The sequence below is a fragment of the Ahaetulla prasina genome, chromosome 2, assembly GCF_028640845.1.
Source record: "Ahaetulla prasina isolate Xishuangbanna chromosome 2, ASM2864084v1, whole genome shotgun sequence".
Classification (NCBI taxonomy): domain Eukaryota; kingdom Metazoa; phylum Chordata; class Lepidosauria; order Squamata; family Colubridae; genus Ahaetulla; species Ahaetulla prasina.
The window spans coordinates 70,975,379-70,997,480 of record NC_080540.1 but is presented as its reverse complement, the minus strand read 5'-3'; the positions used below and the strand labels follow the sequence as shown (position 1 = coordinate 70,997,480).

General features: G+C 36.7%; 1 protein-coding gene across 4 annotated transcripts; it reads left to right on the top strand.

Annotated features, from left to right (window-relative positions):
• Nucleotides 1–41: 41 nt before the first annotated feature.
• Nucleotides 42–21,855, top strand: NOL8 (nucleolar protein 8). Of its 4 annotated transcripts, XM_058171324.1 has the most exons (17): nt 43–193; nt 1,829–2,019; nt 2,255–2,317; nt 4,269–4,347; nt 5,336–5,483; nt 5,731–5,801; nt 6,886–8,602; nt 9,707–9,814; nt 10,507–10,629; nt 11,446–11,530; nt 14,172–14,316; nt 15,979–16,062; nt 16,425–16,699; nt 18,334–18,457; nt 19,021–19,088; nt 19,921–20,003; nt 20,375–21,853. In XM_058171324.1, exons 2-17 carry the CDS (start codon nt 1,881–1,883, stop codon nt 20,426–20,428), a joined length of 3,366 nt encoding a protein of 1,121 aa, XP_058027307.1. In that variant the 5' UTR covers nt 43–193; nt 1,829–1,880; the 3' UTR covers nt 20,429–21,853. The 4 variants fall into 4 exon arrangements, with proteins under 4 accessions (XP_058027310.1, XP_058027307.1, XP_058027309.1 ...); XM_058171326.1 differs by lacking the exon at nt 43–193 and having other exon boundaries at nt 20,375–21,855; XM_058171325.1 differs by lacking the exons at nt 43–193; nt 4,269–4,347 and having other exon boundaries at nt 1,944–2,019; nt 20,375–21,851.
• The last annotated feature ends 247 nt before the right edge of the window (nt 21,856–22,102 follow it).

Genomic DNA, 22,102 nt, shown 5'->3' with positions numbered 1-22,102 from the left:
CAACTCCCAGAATTCCCCAGGTAGCAGGGCGGAAGTAGTGAGGGAGAAGAAGAAAAAAAAAGCAGGCGACGAGCAACAGTTGTGGCCACGCTGGGCGCCGTGTTGGGTGGCGAGCGGTTCCGAAGGAGCGCGGGATCGCGCTGGCTGGACGTGGTTTTTTTCCTCCCCGCCAGTAAATCCGATGCGTTTAGTGGTGAGTTTCAATGAGGGTTGGTGCCCAGTTTCTATGGTGTTCAGACATCCCCGATGCAATGCAAGGTTAGCAGATCTGAAATGCATAAATCCCGGCGACCGCTAGATAGCGGCAGCGAGGGGTGCCCTGTTTCTCTTCTGCGCTGCCACTTCAAAGTCGTGCGGATCTTTATAGCTCGGATCTGGTAGCCCAATGCAGATTCATGTCAATGCACTTTCAGAGTGTTAAATTTAAAAAGTGAGCTTTTAACTAGCCCGAGCGGGATCATTCCAGCTTATAAAGGCAGCATCAGCAGGATTCTGTCTGGTTGAGATTGCCGCTGTGGACTTTCTGACGATTTTAAAACTTGAAGGACTCAGTTTTGAAAATAATAGGCTTCAGAGCAGGGTTGATGACTTCTAAAGGGGAGTATTTGTAGCTCAGGGTTGAAATGGGGGGTCCTTGGTGCTCTCTGAGGTTGCTTGTTTTCTTGCAGACGTTTCATTACCCAAACTAGGTACATCATCAATGCTGATGAGGCTACCTACTTCAGGTAATGAAATGTCCACAAGAAAATAAATAAGCTCAGAGAGCACCAAAGACCCCCTCATGGATGACTTCTGCTAAAATTTTAAGCTGTTGAAGATTTAAGTAGGTTGAAATAATTACTCTGTTTAGAATTCTGCTTCAATATTAGGATGCTTTTTATTTTATTTATTTATAAATCCATATGCTGCCCATCTCATGTAAAGGCAACTCTAGGCGGCAACACGATAAAACATTAAAATAATATTTGTATTAAAATTGATATTAAAAAGAGTCAATTTACTTATTCTGTTGATGTGAATGATCATCAGAAACTGTTCTTTCAATGCCCCAGTCCCCCTCTTCTTAGCTTGAATTGTGGCTGTCCTTAGGGTATATGACTCCTCTTTCCTGTTTTCTTTCCATTATTGTAACTTAGGTTCCAAAACCTACATTCATAACAGTAAATGAAATCTCTTAAAGCAATATTGAATGTTGAATGGATTGTTTTCTCTTCCTAGGTCACACAAGCTGGCATTTTGTTTTTGGTTCTTTCTGTTTATATATGTATAGCACTGAATTGTGGTTAATGTATGTATGTATGGTTAATATAGTGCAAAAATGATATAATAGGGCTACATCATCAGTAATAAGTTGTTTATAACACAGAGTATCATAGTAATTGTTAACAAATAGTTAAGGGTTAGAAAATTATCATAACAACAAATATTAAAGTGGGGATCTTACAGTGGTGGGTTTCAAAAATTTTTACTACTGGTTCTGTGGGTGTGGCTTGGTGGGCGTGGCAAGGGAAGGATACTGTAAAATCTCCATTCCTTCCCCAATCTAGAGGAAGGTTACTGCAAAACCCCCATTTCCTCCTGATAAGTTGGGACTCAGAAGGCAGAGAATAGATGGGGGCGGGGCCAGTCAGAATTTTACTACTGGTTCTTCGAACTACTCAAAATTTCCGCTACCGGTTCTCCAGAACTGGTCAGAACCTGCTGAAACCCACCTCTGGGATCTTACAAAACTTTATGAACTGGACTGCTCTGAAGATATTTTGTACCACAGTAATTCTTAATATTGTTCAAAATATTTTGTTGTTGCTATTCACTTGTCATTTTACAGAAAAGTTGTAGCTGAAAGGACAGTACCTTGGACATTTGTTGAATTTTTGGATATGGAACAAACCTCATTCGTAAGACGACTATACATTGGGGGACTTGGTCATTCAGTTTCTGAAGATGAACTATATGAAAGATTTAGCAAGTTTGGAAATGTTACAGAGACTGAAATCATTATCCGGAAAGATGAGCATGGTAATATTTTAAAATTGTCCAAAAATAATTTCATCCACTGTGTAATGGCAGCACTAGGCTGCAATCAGGAATAAGCTCTATTGATCAGATATACTGTTAAGAAAATATACTCTCAATTCTGCTGTTACCCTCTTATTTCTGTTTTCCTTTTGGCAATGATCACTTTTTTATTTTAAACAATTTGAAAATCAGTTTTTTTTCCTTTCTGAATAATCAGATTGTTATTTTTAAACAGGGAACCCTACCAAGACATTTGCATACCTTAACATCCTCCTTTCAGAAAAAGAACTTAAAAAGTGTAAGTATACAAGCTGTGAATGCTGTTTTTTGTTCTTGCAAATGTCATTATTCACAAGAACCAAAACTGGTTAATCATACTAAAAATCTGTGGACAGAAGTCTAATAAATTTCACAACCGTTTTTTTTTTAGTTTTATTGATGAACTCTTAACCAATAGATTATTTACTGTATCTTTAGTTTATTCCAAGTCATCTTAAATCAGGGGTGAAATGCTCCCGGATCGGACTGGCTCGCGCGATCCAGTAGCGATGGCGGCTGCTGGTTCGGAGAACCGATAGCAAAAATCTCTGCCCCCACCCCCCCTGCCTCTGCTGACCATCAGTAGAGGGTTTTTTTTTACTTTTAAAAGAAGGTTTTGCTTCAGCCGAAACATGTCTTTAAAAGTAAAAAAAGCCTTTGAGGATCCCGCCCCTCAGCTGAGATCGGCAGAGCCTTTAAACTTAAAAAAAAAATTTAAAGGCTACTCTGGGGATCTCACTTGAGTTCCTCATCAGCAGAACCTTAAAAAACATGTTTTCTGTAGAAAACATGTAGAAAAACTCCTTTTAAGAGATTCTAAGGCACTTACCTGATTACTGATGACCTCATGGCTTTTTTCCCAGCCGGAAAGCCCCAGTTTCGCTTTTAGCACCAGACAGAACTAATCTAAATTTAGCTAATCTATTTCATCACTAAGTGATTAATGCTGTCTGGCTTTTCTGGCTGAGGAACTCTGGGAATTGAAGTCCACAATAAAATAAAATAAAATAAAATAAAATAATAAAATAAAATATTTGTGCAGCTTTCTGAGATTTGGTGTGTTTCTGTAGTGTTTCACTCTAACTACATAAACACACAAAATCTCAGAAAGCTGTATGTGGTATTTTGTGTGTGTATGTGTGTGTGTGTGTGTGTGTGTGATGTGTGTGTGTAAAGTGTGAAAGTTGGTTTTTGAGTTTTTGTGGCTGTGTGAAGTGTGAAGCGCAGCTGCTTTTACATTGTGTGTGAATCAGTTGTGTTGTGTTGTCTGTGTGTAAAGTGTGAAAGTTGGTTTTTGAGCTTTTTGTGGCTGTGTGAAGTGTGAAGTGCAGCTGCTTTTACATTGCGTGTGAGTCAGTTGTGTTGTGTGTGTGTAAAGTGTGAACGTTGGTTTTTGGTACCTCTTATTGTTTTTTATACTTTGTTTATTATTTTTATTATTTATTGTTATTGGCCATGCCCACCCAGCCATCTGACCACCCAGCCACGCCCACCAATTAAGCCACGCCAACAGAACTGGTGGGGAAAATTTTTAGATTTCACCCCTGTCTTAAATATTTCTGTATTTATGTGCATTCTATTGATAAGGGCAGGAGAATGTCATACACATATCTTTCAAATAACCTTTTAACACAGAGGTCTCCAACCCGCGAGCTGTGGCCTATTTGCAACAAGCCATGCGGACGGTGGGCCAGCATGCATACACAGATGTGTCCGCAGATTGACTTGAGCAAGTGGTGGGACGGCATGCCTGCAAATCCGCACGCAGCTCAACGTGCACAAGTCAAACTGCATGCGCATATGCGTGCACACCAGCCTGCCTCCCTCCCCCGGGCCACTAAACTGCAAAAGTTGGGGACTATTGGTCAACCACACTGTTCGCCGCAACATTTCCAATATTTAACTGAATATTTTCTTATGTGGTCATGTTCTACCCTTCTCCCTCTTTATGGATATCAGCTTTCCAAGCATGCTTAAACAATTGTCCTTCAAAATCTGAAATATTTTCTCCTTACTTATCCTGCTAGGCATTCTCTTTTCCCATTATCCAAATGAGAAAATTTCCACGAGATTGAATCAAGCACCATTTTTCCCAAATGGCTATACCACACTGGTCCTTGTTCTTCTCTTTGAGGCATCCCAGAATTTGTGGTTTATAATGTTTTAATAATGAGCAGAATAACCACTTGATTTTTTTTTTGTCTTTAAAGGTATATCGGTTTTAAATAAGACAAAATGGAAAGGTGGGACCCTACAAATTGAATTAGCAAAAGAGAGCTTCTTACACAGGTAGTACTTAGCATATTGTATACAGTTTCTGGTGAAAACCATTGAGTTCTGCATACATGTGAGCAGATAAAGATTTTCACAGAAAGATACAATTTCATCTTTATAAATAATTCAGGCAGAATCCAGTTGTATGTTTCCATTAGTGGCAGGAAACGGCATAAAAGCAGTTACTCCCAGCAATCCTACATTTATCTCACAATCTAGTATTGAGTCTCCTTCAATTCTTTGAAATAGATTTGGAGGGATTATGGAGAACTGAAGAATGGAAGAGGAGACATGCTTGTCTGGTTAAAGTGCTCCGTGTGGACTGGTTCAAATTGAGCCTGTTATACAGAGTGAGAAAGAGAAGGAGATGATCAATTTGGAATATTATTGCTATATATAGAACCTGTTTGTGAAACAAGGCAGTTGCTGAAATTCTCTGGTTTTAGCTTATATATCAGAAATTCTTGGATTACTTGTGAACTTGCCTAAATAGAACCACTAAGCTGTGTGAAACCTGGCAGTTGGTGTGTTCATCCATTTGTGTGGAAGGAAGGACTTTGCATGAAACTAAGCTTGCAAGATTACAATGGAAGAGTCCAAGTGCAAAATACTGTGGAAATTATATACTATGAATTGAGAATATGAGAATTGAGAAAAACTTTCTCCTTTCTAATTGTGGGATTAAATTTGCAATTTGATCCCAAAGAAATCTTATTTTATTTTAGCAACCTCATTTAGGGGATGTAGGATGGGAGTGAGCTTTATTGTGAATTGACACAGCTCTTAGTCTTACAATTATGAAAGACAGAACCTCTTGGTAATTTTCACACATTGCACAGATATCAGCCAGTAGGTCCCGATCTACTTCTTAGCCACTCCTAAGACATGTAATGTTGTAAAGTAGAAGGGGTTACTATGGAAATATGAAAGAACTTTTCACTCATTTTTTTCTTTCTCACTCTGTTTAACTAGTACTAAACTGCAATTGTGTTCTGTGATGCAGACTAGCACGGGAGCGGCAAGAGGCGAGTGCGACAAAGGGAAAAACAGATTATAATGGTATGACAGATATTCAGAAATCTCTGAAGAAATCTGGAGTTGTAGATTTCCATGTGAAAGCAGTACCAGGAACAGAAATACCAAATCATAAGGTATGGTAAATGTAAAGGAAAGAAATGCAGTATATTGTTCCTCCACACTAATGGGCTAACTTCAAAATTATGCTTAGCTAAAAAAAATTATTTAAAATTGCTACATTGCTTAAATACTTTCTTTTTGTTAAGTTATTGCAAACTTTGCAAATGTTATTGCAAACTTTGAAACTTGTTTGCAAACAGTTTTGTAAAAGTTTTGTGCAAATATTCCCCAAAATAATACTTATTTTATTTGTTTTAATAGGACTGGGTGGTTAGTAAATTTGGCAGAGTTTTACCTATTCTTCACCTGAAAGATGAACATAAAAGCAAAATATCCTTTTCTGCAAGCTTTTACTACCCCAATTCCTAATATTCTCTAAGTAATAATATTTAGGAGCACTATCTTGCTGACCATGTAAGGAAAAAACGCCAGACAGGTATAATCAGTTGAAATATCTGTTGGGTGGCAATAAAAATTTATGAAAAGGCATTAATAGTTCTGTCAAACTTCACTCCATACACGGGAATTAACATTTAGATTTACCATGACATTGATAAGAAATAAAAATGACAGATAAGTAATATTATTGAAGAAAGTAGGAACTCATATCAAAGAATGCCATCAGCTGCAATGATTCAAGAACTCGTCCTGTAAAAATTATAGATTTTATAAAAAATCTGTTCAATAAAATTTATTTTTTTAAAAAAAGAACACGTCCTGTAGATAGAAGCAGTACTCAGAAATTCTGGCATTTCCTTCTCCTTTCCATTCCATGTCATAAGCTCCTTAGTCCTCTGATTTCTGGACTGTTCACTTATCTTTTGTTTTTGTTTTTTGAAAACCATCAGATTTGATATCATATTGTTTTTCACTGACTGAAGGCTAATTTTTCACATTTTCATGCTGAACATTTCTCAACTTTTTTTTAAAAAAGTTCTTTATGACAGACTAAGATGGGTTATCTTTGGGCTCTATTAACATCTGTAATCACCTGCATTCAAAAAATTAAGCCATAATTATTAAGTGAATCACTGCAGTTGTTAAGTTAGTAGTATGGTTGAGTGAATCTGGCTTCTCCATTGACTTTGCTTGTCACAAAGTCACAAAAGGAGATCAGATGGTTCCAAGACACTGCAGCCGTCATAAATATGAGCCAGTTGCCAAGCGTTTTGAATTTTGATCATGTGACATGGGGATCCTGCAACACTTGTTAGTGTGGAAAATGTGATAAGTTACTTTATTCAGTGCCGTTGTAACTTTGAATGGTCATTAAATGAACTCTTGTAAGTGGAGCACTACCTCTATAGGATTTCATTTTTAAAAATGCTCTTTTATTTTTTTGAAAACCTCTCTAGAAAATCTGAACTTTTACTTGTACGATGGTATTTAAATGTTCCTTAATTTAAAAATCAACATCATAAAATATGACCCTTCCAAATATTGCCAGAACCTTAAAAAACTAGATCAAGAACCTATAGATGCAGTTCCCATTTCGCAGCTCACTTGGCATCTGCAAGAAGCTGACAGTATCATGAGCAAGAAACGGCAAGGACAATTCCCTGAAGCTAAGAAGCCACAAAAAAAGAAAATGAAAATACAGAACAGTGACAGCCTAAGCAAAGTCGAATCAAACCCAGCAAATGTTGTCCCTGCAAAACTAATTCAGAACTGCACCTCTAAGTCCAAGAAGCTACCTAATCAGCACTCTTCGGGTCCAAAGCTTAAAGCTGGAACCATATGTTCTAGGCATATAAAAAGCCTGCGTGATGATGACATAGATTCAGAAGAAGAAATCAGAGCAATCGAAGCAAGTGAGAGAAAAAAACACAAAGGTAATTCTAATATTGCGCCTGAGGATAATAATATGGAGGTCGTTAGTGATGACTTTAAGCTGAAATACAGTACTCATTGGTCTCTGCAGAAAGAAAACACACATATAGCCCAAGCATGCAATGGACTAACAAGGCCTGCAGAAAACGAATCTGATTATGATTCAGCTGACACTGATGAAATTATAGCTGTTACTAAATTATCTGATGAAAAAGAGAGAAATGAATCTCTAGAGGGCTTTAAGGAAACAGAAGAGCAGAATCATGGTCAGCCAAAAAGAACCACCCGGGTTGCAAGTTCTCCATTTTCTGATTCAAAAGGGTCCAAAGCGGTTGAAGTAAAAACAGCAGAGTCTGAAAAACCATCAGATGCACAAGGTGCTCTCAACAGAGGCAGATCTGAGAGTGGGACAAACTCAGATTCGTGTTCAGACACAAGTGAGTCTGAAGGGGATACCGATTATGAATCCATGATGCAAAGTGGCTTTCAATTAGATCTTACCTTAGAAGATTTAGAGAAATTAGCTGATGAAAGTAGTGAAGATTCAGAGGAAGATAATGAAATAATTGAAAGGACCATTCAACCACAAGCTAATCACTGCTCAGGTAGTAAAACTGGTACTGCCCCAGAGACCCCCACAATTCCCACCACCTCCAAAAAATGTATCTGCCCTGAAGAAATACTAGCTGCCATTTTAAAAGAAGAGAGACCGGACAAAGATGATTGGAAACAAAAACAGGCAAAAGTGAATATTCAACCTTTCAAGGGACTGGGGTCACTTATCAAAGTACTGCCTGAGAGTGAGTTGAATGTAAATGTGAATGAAAAGAAACACTCTTCTTTTGAACTTGAAGTGGAGTCTCTGAAAGGCGTTACAGAAGTGAAATGTTCAAGTTCTGCCAGTAAGAAACCTAAGTCCAAACCACTATCCTTGAAAGACTTGGACATTCCCAAAGGTGGTCTTTCTAGAAATTCAAGTGAGCATTCTGACCACCTCCCAGACAGTATTGGAAAGGCAGAGAAAATAACCCACGATGTAAGTATTTTATCTGAAAGTGAACCCACCAAACATGGGAAGTCTGTTTCCAAGGGAGCAACAACTTCCAATCTTATACGGGATAAAGATTTAAATGGCTCTCTGAAAAATGAAAGCAGCTACTCAGCTTCTCCCAGAAAAACAAAGAAATCGGACTACATGGGAGTGCAACTGCAGGATAACGAGAAAAGATTGGCAGCAATACAAGAGAGGAAGAAAGAATGGGAACTCCAGAAAACAATTATTCAGGGAGCTCTGACCAGCCAGGTAATTTTGTTTCATTTGCCTATTTATTTCATTTGATTAGTGCTGAGACAGTGCTTACATAAGTTGGAACTTAAATATATAGCAATATTTTTAATTATTAATCATTTCTATTTATGTGGAATAATTCTTGTAGTTCATCATAACCTGAATTTTAATAGTAAACAGGGCAGTAAGTAAAGTAAGTAAGTAAGTAAAATTGCTTAACATAGTGTAAGCCGCCCTGAGTCTTCGGAGAAGGGCGGGATATAAATGCAAATAAATGCAAATAATAATAATAATAAAAATAAATAAATATTATTTCAATAATGCTGAATTCCTAATGTACTGAAACTTAAGCACGTTTGTTAGAAAGTAAATGTGGTTGAACATAGTGGCAGCATTTGGAGATCAACAAAGCGAAAATAAATTGCACTTAACTATTCTATCCATCTATCGATTAGCACAAGTAGAAAATGGCCATTTGTGGTTACTTTATTCTTAACAAATCATTCAGTTGCACAATACTTCTCATTTCTGTGGAAGTGAGAGTTGATACAAAATTGAATAGAAAAGAGAGTGACTTATGTGAAAGAAATTGAGATGGCTTAGTTGAGATATAGAAAGAAAGAACGAATGAAGATGGAATCATAAGTGAAATTTATGAAGTGAGAGTGATAAGTTGGTGAAGATCGGTGAAATTTGTGGTTGTATGGAATTAATGAGCTCTTTGGAAAGAAAGAAATTTCAAGAAAAAAAGGCTATATGTAAAACTGGTTTTGATAGAAATTAAGATAGGCATGGAAAGGTATAATGAATTATTTTGATATAAAGTAGATTTAGCTGTATGTTATTTTCTTATCTTGTACCTTTAATTTCTTTGTCCTACTATTTCTTATTCTGCTTCTACACTTATAATTTTGCTTCCCAAAGGGAATAGAATGATGGGTATGTATATATGAATCTAATGAATTTGAGCCTTATCCACACAAAAATTATACTATGATTCTCAATTTTATCAGATGCCACAAGACCCTTTAATTATTGCATCTCTGTTTCTTTTCCCTCCTTGATTTTATATCATCTATGTCCCTAATAATTCTTAGTTAACTGTTACTGTAATTTTAGCAAATTCAGTCAACAAACAAACAGAAGCACATCGTGTTTGATTCAGATAATGAAAACGAAGTACAAGAGCATGCTGAAGAAGAATCTTCAGGAAAGATCCCAGTAAAGGTGAGCAAGCTAGAAGGGAATTTATTCTATCCTTAGAGATTATCTTTACATCTCCATAAAGATTTTCTGTAGCTAGTGGTTGAAGAAAAAAAAATCACATGTCCAGTTATTTTAAATTATAGTTGCCCCCAAAGATATAGTCAGAACACTTAAAAAGAAAGGGGAGGAAAAAACAAATAAGTTTAACAATTAATACAGGTCCAACTGAAGAGCAGAGGCTGAGTTACCAAAGACAAAAGTGAATATAAAATAACTTAATCCAGATACTTAACAAAATGTAGCACTGCTATGCTGCACTGCTACACTGTTGTTAAAATAACAACTGTTTAAAAAACAGGCTTGTTCTCCCAAATTGGGGTGAAGAAATTCTGCAAGATTCCATTGAATTAAATCGGGAATTATATTAGTTTTTCTTTTAAAACACAACAGAAACATTCTGTTACTTTCAGCAAATAGTTTAGGTGACAAGCAGGTACCATCTATCTCTGAAACCATTACCCTCCTATTTATGGTGGAAGAGAATGACTTGCACCATGGTTAAGGGAGGAAGAAAAGAGGTTTCAGAAGGGGGAGAGAATACTTTCCTCACCTCTTATCTTGCTACAGCTGGTAGTGTACTTGCTGAAAACATTTGGTGTTACCCCGAGAATGAGTTTTTTCAAATGAAATGTGTGTTCATTACTGTGCCCAAGGAATTCACCCCCAAAACATCTGGGAAGCTGTTTGAGAGCAGTGATGAAGAATCAGACACTGAAGCTGATGAAAACGATCGGTTCAAAATCAAACCTCAGTTTGAGGGCAAAGCTGGAGAGAAGGTTGGTACGCTTATTTTGTGTATTATTTTCATGGCTTCTTATAATTCTGGAATAATTTATCTTCATGTAGAAGACTTACACAGCCATATATTTTGGTGTTTAAGCCAGGCAGGGGGAATTGTGGCTCTCAAAGTGTTCCTGATATTGTGTACGGTTTCCAGCAGTTTTATCCAGCATATAAGCACTTGGAAAATCACATGCTTCTGTCTCTAAGGTCCGGATATAAATCATGTTCATTTCATCAGTTTTTGTCTTGTATCATGTAGCATTTTCCTATAAGCCAGTCTTTCTCTACAATGAACAATTTTGTATCCTTTGGTTTCTCTTTATTTTTTCCAAAAAATATGGTACCACAAAATAAAGAATGTCCCAAAGTCGCTTTTCAAAAGGTAACTGGACTTTCTTGGGTTTTTTTTCTTCTTCTTGAAAACATTTGGCTTCTCACCCAAGAAGTGTCTTCAGTTCACTTCCTCAGTTCCAGAACTGAAGACACTTCTTGGATGATAAACATTTTCAAGGAAAAATCCAAGAAAGTTCAGCTTTTTGAAAAGCAACTTTTGGAGAACCATGACCTTGTTGATTGAGAATATCTATAGATAAGAAATAAAGGAGAAACATGAAAAGGGGTAAACCTGGAAGAGGTTCATAGGATTAAAAAAAATGTTTATTTTTATGACTTTGGTTTACCAAGGAAAATTCAAGAGCAAAACCAAGAAAAACACTTTACAAAAATGGTTATTCTAATAAAAAAATTTGTTCTGAAAAAATTAATTGTAATAAAGAATATAATCCTTCTCTTACTCTTTCTTGTTGCAGCTTATGCATTTACAATCACATTTTGGCACAGATGAAAGATTTCGTATGGATACTCGTTTCCTTGAAAGTGATAGTGACCAGGAAGGTAAGATATACAGTATTCTGTTGATTGCTAGTAGAATGCTTGCAAAACTTCATTACAATAAACTTTTTTCTATAATTCCTTTGAATATTTATTTCACAGTAATTCCTCTGCATGGATCAAAAAGTCCTTCTAAATTTTTTACACTAACTTAAGGTATACAGTGGAAAATGGAAAACATATGTTTCCCTTGAAAAAGGAAAAACATTAAGTATAGTAGTATATTTACATTTACATTTTTTATACTTTGTATTTAACAGGGTAAAATTCAACATATAAAAAGGTATTTCACAGAAACTTCTTCCACTGTAAACTGGAAATGATGAAAAATGCTTGAACGTGGATATGTGTCTTTAATTATTTATTTTTTATTTATTTATTTATTTATTTCGATTTTTATACCGCCCTTCTCCTGGAGGACTCAGGGCGGTGTACAGCCAAGTAAAAATTCAATATATAAACATTAAAAAGAGGTTAAAAAGAAATATTATAATGTGGCCGAAATTTTAAAACCATTTAAAATCTTAAAACATAAATACCCCAATAAAATTTCAATCCAGTCCCGCTTGAATAAATAGGTGCGCTTTCAGCTCACGCCGAAAGGTCCGAAGATCAGGCAATTGACGTAAACCGGGGGGAAGTTCATTCCAGAGCATAGGAGCTCCAACAGAGAAGGCCCTTCCCCTGGGGGCCGCCAGCCGACATTGCTTGGCGGACGGCACCCTGAGAAGGCCCTCTCTGTGTGAGCGTACGGGTCGGTGGGAGGCACAAGTTAACAGCAGGCGGTCCCGTAAGTACCCTAAGCCATGAAGCGCTTTAAAGGTGGTAACCAAAATCTTGAAGCGCACCCGAAAGACCACAGGAAGCCAGTGCAAGCTGCACAGGATTGGTGTTACATGGGAGCAACGAGTTGCCCCCACTATTACCCACGCAGCTGCATTCTGGACTAGTTGCAGCCTCCGGGTGCACTTCAAGGGCAGCCCCATGTAGAGAGCATTGCAATAGTCCAAGCGGGAAGTGACAAGGGCATGAGTGACCGTGCATAAGGCATCCCGGTCAAGAAAGGGGCGCAACTGGCACACCAAGCGCGCAGTGGAAGGCCCTCTTGGAGACGGCCGCCAAATGATCGTCAAACGACAGTCGCCCATCCAAGAGGACACCCAAGTTGCGCACCCTCTCCGTTGGGGCCAATAACTCGCCCCCCACAGCCAGCTGCGGCTGCAGCTGACTGTACCGGGGTGCCGGCATCCACAGCCACTCCGTCTTGGAGGGATTGAGCTTGAGTCTGTTTCTCCCCATCCAGACCCGTACAGCTTCCAGACACCGGGACAGCACTTCGACAGCTTCGTTGGGGTGGTTCGGGGTGGAAAAGTACAGCTGAGTATCATCAGCGTACAGATGATAACTCACCCCGAAACCACTGATGACCTCACCCAGCGGCTTCATGTAGATGTTGAACAGTAATTATATTTGTTAGGCTATGGATTATTTTAGAAGATGACCTGAGACCTTCTAGTTGTTTTGAGTCTATACCTCCTGTAATACATTACTATTAGTATAGAGATATTACTATCTCTCTGGAGAGCCAATGGTTAAGCTCCGGGCCTAAAAACCAGGATACAGTGAATTCTAGTCCTGCCTTAGGTATTTATTTATTTATTTATTTATTTATTTATTTATTTATTTATTTATTTAGCTGGTATGAAAGCCAGCTGTGCGATTTTGAGCCAGTTACTTTCTCTCAGCCCAACCTGCTTTATAGGGTCATTACTGTGGGAAAAATAGGAGAAGGAAAAGGTATTAGGTATGTTTACCACCTTGAGTTGTACTATATATATAAAATAAATAGGTGGGATAAAAATCTAATAATTACAGTAATAATGATATATAGACAGTGGAGAGTGATTATTGAGGACCTATCTTTGATCTGAAAAATAGAAATAGGCATCTTAAATTAAACCTAACCAAAGTATGAAGAAAATATATCCAGAGGGGGAAAATTGGTTTGGCTGTAACAAAATTTGATTTCTTCATTGTAGCTAATATTAAAGAAAATACTTTTGGACAATGAAATATAGTTTAATTAACATAGACAAATTTGGAGTTGTTTCTGCCTGAATCTCATTTGCATCCAGATTCATAAGGATGTACGTTATCCTGACACAGCCAGTGTGTTAAGCCTGGGCAGTGACTGAATCTATTAATTGAGACTATAAGTAAGCCTCAGTTTACACAAATTTTGTTGCAAATCAGCATCAATCTATCCTGTATCTTAAAAAGTAATCCTTCAAGTTGAGTTTGGTTCAAGATTATCAAATTCTAATTGTTGTTTTGGTCCTAGATCCGTATAAATAACAGCAATAATAATTACAACTATTTCAGGAATAACAGTGAGATATTAAAAGATACCTAAAGTCTAGCATTACCAACCCAATATTATAATATCAAAGCACTAAGATCTTTTAACATACAGCGCTACAATTTTTTGGTCTTTAATCCAAGTACTCATGTGTTCTGTCCTGCACAACTTTTGAGCTAATATAGAGTCATGTGTATATATACGATTTAATGTAATGGCTGAGTGCAATTGGTATCAGTTCTGTGAATTCAGTAACTAAGTCTGTTCCATTTTTTTTCCTGTCAGAGAAATCAAAGAAATCGGTAACAGAGGAAGAAGAGGAACTTTCTTTAGAAAAGAAGAAGAATCTTGAGATCTTGAAAAATCTTCTACATATTGATATAGACCCTCCCAAACGTAGGAAGCTAGCTACGGAAGGCCAGAAATTCAGGTATGAAAAATACTTTAGTACTGTGATGGCTCAACTTTTTGCCATTGTGTGCCAAAAAATGGAGAGAGCACGGGGCAGTTGCGCACATGCGTGCCCACACTGATAATTCAATGCCCCCCACTCCCCCATGCATGCGTGTGCGATCCCCCAGTTCTCCCCCCCCCGCTTTTGGCATGCAACAGCAAAAAGGTTACCGGTGGGCCATATAGGCCTGTTTTTTGCCCTCCCCAGGCTCCAGAGGCTTTCTTGGAGCCTGGGGAGGGCGAAACAGCCTTCCCCACCCATCCTAGGCCCTCTAGAGGCCACAAACAGCCCATTTCTCGACTTCCGGTGGGACCAAAAGGCCCAAAAATCAGCTGGCTGGCGCAAGCATGTGTGCTGGAGCTGAACTAGGGCAAAGCTCGTGTGCCCATAGATATGGCTCCACATGCCACTGTGGCATGCATGCCATAGGTTCGCCATCATGGCTTTAGTAGAAAAACTAAGGCCAGATAACATAACATAACATCAGAGTTGGAAGGGACCTTGGAGGCCTTCTAGTCCAACCCCCTGCCCAGGCAGGAAACCCTACATCATCTCAGTCAGATGGTTATCCAACATTTTCTTAAAAATTTCCAGTGTTGGAGCATTCACAACTTCTGAAGGTAAGTCGTTCCACTTATTAATTGTTCTAACTGTCAGGAAATTTCTCCTTAGTTCTAAGTTGCTTCTTTCTTTGATCAGTTTCCACCCATTGCTTCTTGTTCTACCCTCAGGTGCTTTGGAGAACAGCCCGACTCCCTCTTCTTTGTGGCAGCCCCTGAGATATTGGAACACAGCTATCATGTCTCCCCTAGTCCTTCTTTTTGTTAAACTAGACATACCCAGTTCCTGCAACCGTTCTTCATATGTTTTAGCCTCCAGTCCCCTAATCATCTTTGTTGCTCTTCTCTGCATTCTTTCTAGAGTCTCAACATCTTTTTTACATCGTGGCGACCAAAACTGGATGCAATATTCCAAGTGTGGCCTTACCAAGGCATTATAAAGTGGTACTAACACTTCACGTGATCTTGATTCTATCCCTCTGTTTATGCAGCCCAGAACTGTGTTGGCTTTTTAAACAGAGGGATAAATAATTATTATTTTCATAATACTCCCCTAAGTGAAACTATGGACCAAAGATGAAATATAAAGCATTTAGCCCTGATTTGAAGTTATTTATTATTTTAATACTGTAAGATTTTATACCATTAAATGATACCGAGTCCTCCCTGAAATAGGGAAGCATAGAAACATTGGCATAATGAAATAATTGCAATCCTTTCTAATAATGTAAACAGTTTCATGTAAAAGCTAATTATTTCTTGACACTTATAGAACAATATATCTCTAGCCGATTGTGAACAAAGATAGCATAACATTGCTAATTAGGACTACAATCTTAAACCCATTTTTGTCAGATTAAGTCCATTCAACTCAATGGGATTACTTCTAAGTAGAAATATAGGCTTATGTAAGTTTTTCTTCAAAATTATTTTATGGATTTTTATAAAGTTTGCTCCTCGAAATACTTAGAAATGTCATAGAACGAAAAATTTTATGCCCTGGAATTTTTATGGTATCTAAATTTACTTAAGGATGCTTAATTCTCTTTGTTATTATATAAATATTATTTATTTATAGAGATATGAATACCTTACGCTATGACCCCACGAGGCAAGATCATGCAGTGTTGGAAAAAAAGCCAGCTAATACTGAAAAAGAGAGGTAATGCCCATTCCGTCAGTAGCTGATTTTCTTAATTGTCAGGACTTCTAAGAGTGATGGATTCCTTTTTTAGAAGACACATTGGTCATCCATCAGACGTTGAAATTAAATGTTATACTTTTTCTGAATTTAATTATAAACCAATACAGGTATTTTACTATGTGAAAAAAATCACCCAAGTTAGGTTACTGTGTTTACTGGCATTTATATATTGAATGCATTAACACAAATGGATTGTGGAAGCATCTGCATTTGTATTCCTTAGGTGTAAACATCTGCTTTAATATAAATTACTTGTATATAATTATATATTTGATCAGTCAAATATTAACAATTAACATATCCTTATTTACATCAAATAGTAAAGCTAAAAAGAAGAAGAAAAAAGAAGAAGCTCAGAAACTGCCTGAGGTGTCTAAAGATACATTTTACAACGTTGCAGTGGACTTAAAAGAAGCACTTGCATCTACAAAACAGGATGAAAAAACGGAAATAATACCATGGGATCAACATGATGCTGCTGAACAAACCCCTTCAACTGATATACCAAAATTCAATAATGAAAAACAAGAAGGAAACAAGGGTTTTACTTTTTCCTTTTTTGGTGATGAAACGGCAAGATCACCTATTAAAGAAGGTATCTTTACATATTCTAAACTGTAGTCTCAGTGTTTCAAACACATGTTTTTGCATTAGCATCCTTTGAGACCTGGTCACTGTGTTGCAAGTTGTGTGGGTCTTTTCTTTAAAGAACAGAGTGATTTTATTGTGATGACAGATGAATGGAAATATGTTATACCATATGTTATAATACCATAAAATGAGGACCCAGATTGTTGGGGGGGCAATAAGTTGACTTTGTAAATATACAAATAGAATGAGACTATTGCCTTATACACTGTAAGCCGCCCTGAGTCTTCGGAGAAGGGCGGGATATAAATGTAAATAAAAATTAAAAAAAAAAAACCAGATCTGTACTACCTGCCCTGGTTGCTAGGCTTAATGGATGGAAATGATCCATAATATTCCAGATTTGCTCATATCTAAACTTTGCTTCTATCTTTTATTTCTACGGAACTTTAATATTACCCAGAAATACTATAAACATACCAGGACCATCAAAAATATATGTTCAACAGCTTTTTTATAGTTTTTACAGTGGTATCAGATTGAAGCCATTGGTGCCTACGTATTACCTTTCATATTACCATGGCCCGGTTGCAAATAGGCCATGGCCCGGTAGTGGACCATGGTCCACAAGTTGGGGATGCCTGATTTAAACCATATGACTAGTTGATTGGGAGCACAAAATGGAAGAACTAATATATTTAAATCTGGTTTGTGAATTTACCTGAACTATCTATGCGAACAAAATGCTTAACAGCCTGCCATGTGAAATGATGAGTTCTTCATTGATGGTCTTTAGTAAGAGATTGGAAGCTCATCTGTAAATCCTGCACTGAGTAGAGGGTAGACTAGATGACTTCTCAGGTCACAACCAACTCTTCAATTGTTGGTTAAAACAACAATTTTTTGTTGTTTATATTATTATATAATGTATTATTTATTTATTCATTAAATTTATTTGCCACCTATCTCGCTGTGGGGATATTGGGTGGCTTACAACAATAAAACAGAAAAAAATGATAAATGTAAAAATATCAATAGTAAAAGAATAAAACAATAAAAACAAACATGTTGATATAAATATGTTAACTATTCATAACCAACAATATGCCAAGCCAGCTTTTGCACACTTATAGAGTCCAATATCTAAGAAATGAATTAATATATAGTAATCTGGGCAACTAATTGTTTTGGTTTGCAATACTGTCCTGCTTTACAAAAAGCATTTTCAGTGTTAGAATTCTTCCTACATACAATTTCCATTATAAGATGATGTGGTTGCAAAGCAAGTCATCAAAGGACTGGACCTGAATTTAAAACCATTTTGTACTACGCTTGTTAAGTGAATCCAGCTTCCCCAATAGATGTTTTTTATTAGAAATCTGTTTTGAAGTTTGCAAATCATGATCACGTGACCCCAGGACTTTGCAATTGGTCGTAAATGCAAGCTGGTTGCCAAACGTACAAATTGTGGTCGTGTGAACGTAGAGATAGTGCAACCATCATAAATGTGAAGCTAGGTTGTAAATCACTTTTTATAAATTTGAACTGTTGTTAAGCAAATGGTTTTAAGCTGAGGACTACCTGTAAATGTCTTTATATATTGAAAATGGTTGGGTCTTGCTTTCCTTTCCTTTTTTATAGATCCATACATAATTGAAATATTAAAACCTTCAAGAGTGGCCTGGCAAGAAGATTCCCGTTTTCAGGATAGTAGTTCAGAAGACGAAGGATCAGAAGCAGCTGAAGTACAAGATGTCAAAGAAAGGTAAATTATACTTCTGCAGTATTCATTGAACTTTAGTTAAGATAGAACTCAAATTTAACATAGTGAAGCAGGTTACACATTCTCTGAGATTATTGACTGTCAAATATTTTCCCCCCAAAATGAAGCCACTTATCTATATTGTATACTGTAGTTTTATAACGGCATCCAGAAAGCCTTAAACTAATGTTATGTGACTTTCCCCTCCCATTGCATTTCCCATCATATCCCATGCTTTTCCTAAAGATTATATGGGACTGCACAAGAAGGACAATAAGGCAGGAAAGTCCGGTTTCTGCATGGTCTTGTATCCTTCACAATGTGTGAATACATTGCTAAAATATCTACCTGTCTTGCTCTTGAAAAAAACAACATGACTATTTCCTGATTATTTCTGAGAGTTCGAATTCTCCAGATTTTTAATGCAAACAAATATGAGACACTATATGGTTTGTTCATTTAATTCATCTCCAAAATAAAAAGATACGCTTCTTCCTCAAAATGAATTTATTGCTCAGGCTTGAAAAAGTAGGGTTTTTTTGTCTTTGTTCTCATTCCTTTTTCAGTTCTCCAGCTGAAGTACATTCAAATATTAGATTTTTCTTCTTCTCACAAGACGATGACAGATTAAAAGGTAAAACTCAGAAAAACATCTTCTTAATTATTTTAGTTACCAACTAATCTTATTCCTCAGATTTATTCTTAAAATGTAAACATTAACGTTATTTTAAGTTAGAGGTCTCCTAAGTTTTGTTTGTTGTGCGTTCAATATACATAATTTCTGTAAGTTTTTCTACATTTTTGGAGAGTTTTAACATGTGTTCAGATTGCTGAGGATATCATTATCTATTTTAGTTGCTAAAGAAGTCTAGCTTCAAAATTATTAAAATTGATGTCATTTTATGAACTTCTATCTGAACAATTGTTGCAATTGCCCAGAACACCAGTATTCGGTCATATTTTTTAAAATAGTTTTCAAATGATGAAGTGCAATCTTAGGAGCATCCTGTGGCTGACAGCACCTTATGGTTTTGCCTCTATCAGTGTGCTGGAAGGGTAAAATTTTCTATCCATCTCTTTCAAGTGTTTTTAAACTCTGCCTCAAAGAATTGGGGAGCCTTTGAAGCAAATGTTGAGGGGAGAGAGGAATGCAAGGGTGAGGCGAAGAGGGCCCCTTTCTCTTGTAAATGAGAAATGTTCATAAAAATCTTAGGTTTCAAAATGTGTTAAATCTGATGGTCCATGAACTTTATATATGCATTTTTTTTTCCTGACGCCACGAGGATGAAAGCATGCAATCTCAACAGCAGGACAGAAAACACTATAATACCTTGACCTACCAATTGAGTACAATTGTTTCATCTAGGCAGACCTTGAGCCCTTGGCTTACAGGGATCATTTACTTCTTTTTTGTTTACAGTACAGGCAGTCGACAAAGCTTACATTTTTCTTTATGCCTTTTCTAGAGGGCCCCAAGCTATTCTATAAAGCTTCAGATCTTGATGAAGAAACAGAGGATTGGGAAAGCAGGCGCCAAATATTGCTTGAGGTATGTGGCTAAAGATATTCTTGATATTTGGGCCAGAGGCTGTTTCTCATTTTGATCCAGGATCCTAGCAAACCAAAAACACAATCTAAGATTCATTCTGTTTTCTATCTATCATTTTTTGTATAATATTCATTTATCAGTGTGCATCCTAGTTCCACTCTGAAACCAAGCTGGTAAGAAAGCTGCATTTTGCCCTTGTTGATTCATTGTGAGGGAGTGCTGGAAGAGGAGAAAACTGATTTCTATCCACATTTTCCAAAACTTGCTATTCATTGTATTATGGACACTGCTTGGATGCTAAAAGCTGAAATGCTAATTAATTTTATAATACCAAATCTCTCATAACTATATTAAATTTTCAACATTTCCAGGATTGTCGGAAGAAACATAAAGATGCAAGAAGGAAAGTTAAAGCAAAACATTAACTACAGAAGATCTCCTAAAGAAGGAAGATTCAGAATGTTGAATATACTTTGACTGAATCGTGGGATAATGGAAACCATTGAGAAAATTCATCTACGGCTAGCTTGGAAGTATAAATTAGTGCTGAATAAACAACTTTGTGAAATCAGAATAGATTGTTAGTTCCAAAGTTTCTAAAGCTTACATTTCCATTATCCAGTATGAACATGTTTATTATTAAAATTCTAAATTATCATAGGCAACGGTCTTCACAATTAGCATTTATATTTATTGCCTGTCTTTTATAATCCTCATTTCATACATATTTCAAAAGACAACATTTAGGATTTAATATGCACGTAGGTTCTTTGCAAGGGTGGGTTCTACTTACCTTTACTACCAGTTCGCATCGTGCCCATGCAACTCTTTTGCGCATGCGCAGAAGCTTCTATGCATGCACAGATAACTTTTGATGACATCCAGGCCAGTGGGTGGAGCCTCCCGCCAGTTTTACTACCAGTTCTATAGAACTGCTCCGAACCAGGGGCAACCCACCACTGGTTCTTTGCCAAAAAAGCAACATTTGATGGACATTAATATAATTTGTTCTCTTATCTAGCCAAGACTAAGTGTAGAACAAGGGAGGCAAGGATCAAATACAATGTTTTGAGATAGTGACTGAATATTAAATTTATATAATAAAGTGCAATGAAGGCAGGCAGTTTTTGTGTATAGAATTACGTATTTACTCAATATAGTCAGTTTAAATTATACAAAAATGTTTGTTACTGTTTATGTTAATATGAGATTTCTTTTGTACCTTGAAAGATTGAATCCAGGCCATTGGGAAAGGAGGAGTTGGAAAAGTTATTTCCCTGGAAGCTCTTTTCATAATGGTGTATATTGTAATGGTGCACATAATAAATCCCTGGATGATTTTAATATAGCAAAAAGTTAATGATTGAAAAATAAAATTGCAAATTGCATTGTTTCTATTTGAAAATGGTATCAAAAATATAGAATATGTAAATGATTGAACATCCTTATGGAATACAATTTTTTAAAAAAAATTTAGTCTCTTTGTGGAATGTTGCTTTTGGATAAAGAATCATCAAGCAGTGTAGGCTTCTTTTACTTCCAACTTGTATCATAGATATAAATTGCCATATTCTTGTTTTTCAGTACAATAATGATGGTATGTTTGAAGTCTTTGCTAAAAGAGCCATTTGAGGCACAGGAGAAGAAATATTGAACTTAAAGACTATTTGAAGAAACTGACTTGAGGCTAGAGATCTTGAACTGCTTAAAGTGCTTAGAAAAGAATGGATTTTCTATCAGCTATAAACTCTTATAGGAATTGAAATCCAGGAAGCAATCTTTAAGTTTAAAACATAGGATTAATAAATGCTGAATTTTCAGAAACCGAAGCTTGCTGTATGATCTTTGATAGACAATTCATTGTTTTTCACCTTTTATTTTTAAGTTTTATTTTCTCTCTCTGGGCACAGTGAGTAATTGCTGTGAACTCCATGGAGGCATCAGGAAGGGCATTGGGCCAATAAACACTCCAGCTCCACTCAGTTACCCCAACGCCATCCCGATGCAAAGGATTACAAGGTTGTTAAAAGAAAATGCTTAGGTCTAGATCTAGATATAAATACAGGCACACTACTCAAATAATGAGCAGCATTCCACCC

Bases quoted from the DNA above. Each gene is read 5' to 3' on its own strand.
- NOL8 (XM_058171326.1), top strand. From the start codon at position 1,881: ATGGAACAAACCTCATTCGTAAGACGACTATACATTGGGGGACTTGGT. The intron at 2,020-2,254 runs GTAATATTTTAA...ATTTTTAAACAG, and splicing joins TATCCGGAAAGATGAGCATG to GGAACCCTACCAAGACATTT. The intron at 20,004-20,374 runs GTATGTGGCTAA...CAACATTTCCAG, and splicing joins GGCGCCAAATATTGCTTGAG to GATTGTCGGAAGAAACATAA.